The sequence below is a fragment of the Myotis brandtii genome, unplaced genomic scaffold (genome assembly GCF_000412655.1).
Source record: "Myotis brandtii unplaced genomic scaffold, ASM41265v1 scaffold31, whole genome shotgun sequence".
Lineage (NCBI taxonomy): Eukaryota > Metazoa > Chordata > Mammalia > Chiroptera > Vespertilionidae > Myotis > Myotis brandtii.
The window spans coordinates 2,324,332-2,331,902 of record NW_005361873.1 but is presented as its reverse complement, the minus strand read 5'-3'; the positions used below and the strand labels follow the sequence as shown (position 1 = coordinate 2,331,902).

Genomic DNA, 7,571 nt, shown 5'->3' with positions numbered 1-7,571 from the left:
GTGCCCCAACCTCCCCATCGACCCTGCCTTGAGTGTGACAGGGGGCGGTGCCCCAACCCCTCAATCGGCCCTACCCTGAGCGTGACTGAGGGTGGCATTGCAACCTCCTGATCCGCCCTGCTCCGTGCATGACAGGGGGCAGAGCCCCAACTCCCCAATCGGCCCTGCTGAGCCCGACCATGGGCTGCACCTAGGGATTGGGCCTGCCCTCTGCCACCCGGGAGCAGGCCTAAGCCAGCAGGTCGTTATCTCCTGAGGGGTCCCAGACTGCGAGAGGGCACAGGCCGGGCTGAGGGACCCCCCTCCTTCCCCCCCGAGTGCACAAATTTTTGTGCACCGGGCCTCTAATCTATATATATAAAAGCCTAAGTGAACATTAAAACTGAACGACTGGAATGACCAGTTGACCAGTCGCTATGATGCGCACTGACCACCAGGGGGCAGACGCTCAATGCAGGAGCTACCCCCTGGTGGTCAGTGTGCTCCCACAGCCAACCTTCTGCAGCCTCCTCCCCCTGGCTGGCCGACCCCCTCCTGTGGTCCTTCCCCCTGGCCAGCTGCCCTCCCCCAGAGTCCCTCCCCCGCGGCCAGTCAGCCAACCTTCCAAGGTTCCTCCCCCCAGCAGCTGGCCCCCTGATAGACCTCAATCATGGCCAGGCCAAGGGACCCCACCCATGCACGAATTCGTGCACCAGGCCTCTAGTATTAGCATAAACACACATATGTAAGTATGCCAGGGGATGAATGTGTTAACTAAACTTACTATGGTAATAAAGATGGGGAAGGAGAACAAAATATTTTACAAATACATGAAAAAAAAGAGAGAATTAGTAACCTGGAAGCTAGGTAACAGGAAATTACCCAGAATGCATTACAGAGGAAAAGTTTGAAAATAGCAAAGAAGGTTTAAGAGATGCGGGAGCCAGAGTGAGAAGATCTAACATATGTGTAATCATATTTCCAAAAAATGGAAGAGAGAATAGAGTAAAGGCAAATTTTCTCTCAAAGTGATTCCAGAAGTGATTAAAAGCATTAGTCCGTAGATTTAAAAATCCCAATAAACCCCAACCAGGATAAATAAAAAGATACCTGAATACATCATAGTAAAACTACAAAGATGTAGAGGAAGAGCTATTTCAGGTGGGGTAATTAGGCAAGTCTTCTCTGAGGAGTTGATATTTAATCAGAGACCTATATTAGAATATTTAGGGTAAGGGAAAAGCAAAGAAAATGAGGAAGAATAAGCAAAGAGATCTGTGTCACCAGAATGGAATAAATTGGGGAGAAAGTGGTAGGGGTTGAAGGTCATTGACAGAGCCAGGGCCAGACTATATAAAGCCATAGAAGCCATGGTAATGACTTTGAATTTTGTTTTTAAGTATGAAAGAAGTCAGTGAAGGTTTTTAGCAGTGGAATGACAATATTTAATATACTAAAAAGTTTACTCTGCTATTGTGTGGAGAAAAGGGTATATATAAGAGGATAAGAACAGATGTGTAAATGTTATGAGGCCAGTGATAAAAACCAGGCTAGATATGATGCTTATTTGGAGTGGATGCTGCTAGTGAAAGTAGAGAGAAATAAATGTATTTGCAACATATATCAGAATAATAGCTAACATTTATTGAACTAATGTTGCACATTGTTCTAAGCACTTCAAATATATTAACTCTCTTAATTCTATTAACAACCTATAAAATTGGTCATTTTACAGATGAAAACACACACACACAGAGGTGAAGAAAATGGCCCCATGTCACAGAACGAGTTATTGGTAAAGGTAAGCAGTCTCGACTACACTGCCTCTGCTCTTAACCACTATGAGACAGAACTGGTAGTAACAGAATGTGCATGGGGAGGAGGAGGATATGGGCAAGTAAAATAAGATATCAAGTGGAACTTTCATATTTCAGGCTTGTGAAAATGGATTGACATGGTGCACTGCAGAAGGCCGGGTTTATAACAGAAGAAGATGAGATTAGTTTGGAACAGGTTGAGCTTCAATTGCCCTTTAAAAATTTATTGGGGTGACAATGGTTAATAAAAGTATATAGGTTTCAGTGTGCAATTCTATGATATATCATCAGTATATTGCACTGTGTATTTATCACCCAAAGTCACCATATATTTGACCCCCCTTTACCTTTTACTGCTCCTCAACCTCCCTTCCCCTCTGGTAATCACCATACTGTTGTCTGTGTCTATGAGTTTTGGTTTGTCTGTTCATTTGTTACTTTTAGTTTTATATTCCACACATGAGTGAACCATAGATTCTTGACTTTTCCTATTTGATTTATATGACCCAGCAACACCTCGATATATGAATGAATAAAAAAGATATGGCGCGCGCGCGTATATATCTATATATCTATATATCTATATCTATATATATATGAATATTACGCAGCCCATAAGAAAAGATGAAATACTGCCATTTGTGACAATATGAATAAATCTTGAGAATATCATGCTAAGCAAAATAAGTCAATTGCACATTAAAGATAAATCATGGGCATGGATAAACCTGCCCAAGAAGTGAATATAAAGTGAAATCATAAGGCACAGGACTAAGACCTAAGAAACTCCATATGTAGATATCAGGGAAAGGAGAGAAGGCAAGTGATCAAGTGACTAAACTGGAGAACATGGTATCACAGAAGCCAAGAGAAAAGAATACTTCAAGTAGAGAATGTTGAAAGTTACTGAGAGATCAAGGTATCCTATTTTTTCTCAAGATAGTTCTCAAGCTTAAAAAGGTAGAAAATACTGTAGTCTCAATAATTTTGAATGAAAACTTCATAAATGACCTCTATGAAAAAAATTATTTATTAAGGAATATTCTAAATTTTTCTGAATCATTTAACTATCAAAATATTTAGGATACATATCTGAGGCCCTGGCCAGATAGCTCAGTTGGTTAGAACATTGTCCTGATATGCCAAGGTTTAAGGTTGGAACCCTGGTCAGGGCACATATAAGAAGCAACTAGTGAATGCACAGATAAGTGGAACAACCAATTGATATTTCCTTCTCTCTCTCTCCCTCCTTCTCACCACCCCACCCCTTCTTCTCTACCTCTAAAAAAATTTTTAAAAATCCATATCTGAAAACCTCCATCAAGGAATTTTCAATTTTTTAGCTTTTACTACAAAAAGCATAGTTTAAAAATATTTTTATTTACATGTAAATAGATAGTAAAATTATTCTTACCTATATAAAAAAAGATCTTTGGCAAGTCGCTTAGGTCCAATGATTTTGAAGATAATTTCATATGTTTCAAGTGCCTTCCGATGAACTCCACCTGGTAATGCTGGATGCAGACACTGAGCTAGGCGTTTGCCTATAGTCAGCTTTTTGGGCACCACTTGGTACTTTGCATTATTCTGTAAAACCTTGAAGAAAACATTATAATTCAGTTGAGAAAAAATATTACATCTCATATTATTTCCACTTTCTAACACACTATTATCAAAAATCCTTACAGAACTTCTTTATACTTCAAAAAATTAGAGAGATGACCAAAGAACTTTTACTTTTGTCAGTTATATCAAGGTATATCATATTTGAAATTAAAACTGAAAATTAAAAAAAATATTTAATGTGCTTTTAAGTCTCCATTGCATGTTAACAGAAATAACATTTTTATTAAAAATAACTATATTTCCAAAAATTTATTAAGAGAGGCATTTTTTAATGTTTTTTGTAAAACTTTAATGTTAATCATCCTTTCATCTATTTTTGATATGTCGTTTGAAATATATAGAGAATATTGGACTTCAACATAGATATATAGTTGGAAGAGGGACAACCACTAGTTTAGTGTATCATATTATAGCAAGTAATTGTAATACTTACAATAATTAATTTCCACAATCCTGAATTGCTTTTAAACATAGCAAGTCTTCAGAAAGAGAATCTTTAGACCAAAAGGGAACCTAACTACCTTTAAGCAAACTGGTACTTTTAGTTGCAATTGGCACACTGAAAATGTAAGGTTTTCTTTTTAAGATATCAAGGTAAGAGTATCAGGTGGAAAACTAGTGTTCTTGATGTATATTTTAAGATAAATTTCTTTCCTAATAACTCTATGCTAAGCTATTTGATGTTAAAATTGTTATTGGGCCCAACCCAGGTCACTCAGTTGATTGGAGCTTCATCCCTTAGACGAAAAAAAGAAAAAAGGTTGCGGGTTCAATTCCCAGTTAGGGCATATACCTCGGTTGCCAATTCCATGGACTGGGTGCATAGGGATCAATGATTCTCTTTCATATCGATGTTTCTCTCTCTCTCTCTCTCTCTTTCTCTCTCTCTAAAATCAATAAAAATATATCCTCAGGTAAATTTTCCCCTCGCTCTAAAATCAATAAAAACATATCCTCAGGTAAAGATTAAAAACAAAAATAAAAATAATTGTTATTGAAAGAGCTTTCCTTTTCTATCTCCTCCCCGGATCCATTTTATATTTAGAAGTATTCCTATTCAATGACAACTGTTTTTTTTTAAGTCCAAAAAATAAACTATGGGTGTAAGGTGATAAAAAATTTAATTTAAAAAAAGGTCAAAATCTAAAACTATGAGTTGATCAATGATACCACCATAATTATAGTGGATAAAAACCACACAAATCAAGAAAGATTATTCAAGGCCAAGCTCCAAGTGACTGCTTGTCACTTTTGTAAAAAGTACTGTACTGACTATAACTAAGGCTTGCCTACATACAAAATATTTCCTTACTGCTACATACCATTTGGAAAGACATATTAGTTACTGCTTTCCATCTGCAGGTTTCCACTTTGTTGCCAGGAACTCTACAACCATATTAGATGCTCAATTACAAAAATGTATTAGCCCTCATGGTTAGGATATTTGATTCTTAGTCTTGTATTTTTATAGGTAATGATAATAACTGTAACTTTCAAGCACTGTTGTTTTGGCCTTAAAAATATGCCTGACTACATAGTCATGCAACTGTAAAAAGTAAAATAGCAGTAACAAAAGTAATTCTGAGGTTATGTTTTCAAATTTCTACTTCAAGATTTAGAGAAATCTAATAAGTACCAGTATAGACACAGATTTCTGTTTTCTATTACTTTTTATGAAATGCGTAAGACTGACATACCTTATTAAGTTTTCCAAGTGCCGATATCAAATCTGCCCATTCACTGGAATATTCAAAATTCTTCAGTGCTTTGTCAATTGCGGCTACATAGTTTCTATATTTGGAGTCACTTAATAACTCCAGCTCTTCTGTGTTCATCCTCCCACAGTGTCCCACTAGAGGCCAGTTCCAAAATCATGTAAAATCATTACCTACAAAAGAATTTTGCAGGCGGAACTAAAATAAAGTATTAAAATGTGTTTAGATGAAGTTAATATTTAACTTTAAAATGTTTCTTAAATTAGAAGTAATTAATACTTTGGTGAACAGTACACAGGTTCATAGAAGTATTCAAAGACAGCTTCAAAGAGAACTCACTCTGTGATCCTTCTTAGGAACTGGAAAAATGGCTGAGATTTTAGGGATATAGAAGAGCAGAAAATATTCTGCACTTTTTTAAATTTAGAAATCATGTTATTTCACAGTCATATTTGCTGAAATAACATTTCTGATATACATACCTCTTCACTTTGTTTTGATCCTAGTTAGATTGTAAACATCAAAGGACATGCAAAAAGAAAAAAGACAAAGAAAAATAAATGACTTGGAGATCACCTTATTTTATTAAGCAATAAAATGGCATATAGTACAAAGGAACATCAGCTCTTTGAAATTAGACCTTAATTTCTTAATTTTAATAAAACTGACAAATACATGCAGTGGTTTAAAATATAGTCACAAACTCTTTGATACTACTTTCAATAAGTGGAACCTAATCCTCCAGTCCTTTGGGCTGAACTCTGTAACTCAATTCTAAGGAAAATAATCAGTCTTCTAAGGAAAGTAATCAGTCTTAGCCATTATACATTGTCATTTCTGCCTATTTCATAAAAGCTCTCCAGCTCCATTCTCTCCCTCTCCCTCCCCCATCTTTAGCTCTGGGAAAGCCAACCACCATGTCATGAGGGCGCTTCTAAGAGCCCTATGGAGAAGTCACTGCGGTGAGGAACTGAGGTTTTCTGCCAACAGCCAAGAGAACGAGCCATTTTAGAAGCAGATCCTCCATCCCCAGGCAAACTTTGATTTGACAGCAACACCAACATCTTGATTGTAACTTTGAGAACCTAAGCCAGACTACATAGCTAAGTCCTTCAAATTCATGACCTATAGAAAGTTTGCAGTTTTAAGCCACTGATTTGGGGGTTGATTTGTTATACAGCAGTAGATAACCAACACAGACTAGTAACAGGATTTAATTGAGGCTTAACTCAGAAACGAATGTGGCCTCTCCTCCAATTATTTTGGTATTCTACCTGACTTTTAACTAACTCTGCATCTTTCCCTAGAGCTGGGTTCATGGGCTGAAGGAGGGTCTAAGATTAAATGGGGGGAGGGGTGTAAAAACAGGCTTCTCAACAAATGATTTTGGAATAACTAAATATCCACATCTGTGAAAGAATGAAATTTACTTCATCCTCACACCTAGACAAAAATTAACTCAAAATGGATCATAGATTGATGATGACTCCCTAAAAAATTAATTTAAAAAAGGATCATAGATCTAAATGTAACAGCACTATGAAACTCTTAGAAGAAAATACAGAATTAAATATTTTTGATCCAGGGCCAGCCAATCTTCTTAGAAATAACACTGAAAGCACTACAAGCAACAAAAGAAAAAAAAGGTAACTGGACTCCCTCAAAATTAAAAACCTTTGTACTTCAAAGGACATCATCAAGAAAGTGAAAACTCAAAGAATGGGAGAACATGTATTTCTCATATTTCCAATAAGGAACTTGAAATCCTATATAATAAAAGCCTAATATGCAAATCAACCAAACAGCAAAACAACTGGTGGAACGACCGGTTGCTATGACTCACACTGACCACCAGGGGGCAGATGTTCAATGCAGGAGCTGCCCCTAGCCCACAGGCCACAGGCCAGCCAAGGTGAGTACCAGCGTTGGGGGGGGGGGCAGATCATCCCACCAGTCGCTCCACAGTGGGAGGCGACCGGTGGTGGTGGCAGTGAGGTGGGGGTGGGCTGGCAAGCAGCCGGCGCCAGGCCAGCCAAGTTGGGTGCCAGCGGGGGCTGCCCGATCACCCCACCTGTCACCCCACAGATCGGCCCTGATCGCCAGCCAGGCCTGGGGACCCTACCCATGCACAAATTTCGTGCATTTGGCTTCTAATATATATACATACATATATATATACACACACACACACACACATCTACACTAATAAAAGAGAAACATGGTAATTGGCGTACGACCCCTACCCTTTTCATTGGCTACTCAGGGAGATATGCAAATTAACTGTCAGCCAAGATGGCGGCCGGCAGCCAGGCAGCTTAAAGCGAACATGAGGCTTGCTTCCTTCATTGAAGGAGGAAGCCAACGTTCCCCGCCTGCGCCTGCGCTGCCGGCCTCTGAGCTGGCAGTTTGAAACTTTGTAACACTTTCAGCCGGC

At 38.4% G+C, this 7,571-nt stretch overlaps 1 protein-coding gene across 6 annotated transcripts in view; it reads right to left on the bottom strand.

Annotated features, from left to right (window-relative positions):
- DOPEY1 (dopey family member 1) overlaps positions 1-5,702 on the bottom strand; it is an 86,949-nt gene extending 81,247 nt beyond the window's left edge. For all 6 annotated transcript variants that reach the window (XM_005869935.2, XM_005869937.2, XM_014542652.1 and 3 more), the window contains exons 1-3: positions 5,620-5,702; positions 5,120-5,310; positions 3,211-3,392 (exon numbers count right to left, since the gene is read on the bottom strand). In XM_005869935.2, coding sequence (XP_005869997.1) covers positions 3,211-3,392; positions 5,120-5,257 — 320 coding nt within the window. In that variant the 5' untranslated portion in view covers positions 5,258-5,310; positions 5,620-5,702. The remainder of the gene's footprint in view (positions 1-3,210; positions 3,393-5,119; positions 5,311-5,619) is intronic.
- Between the last annotated feature and the right edge of the window lie 1,869 nt (positions 5,703-7,571).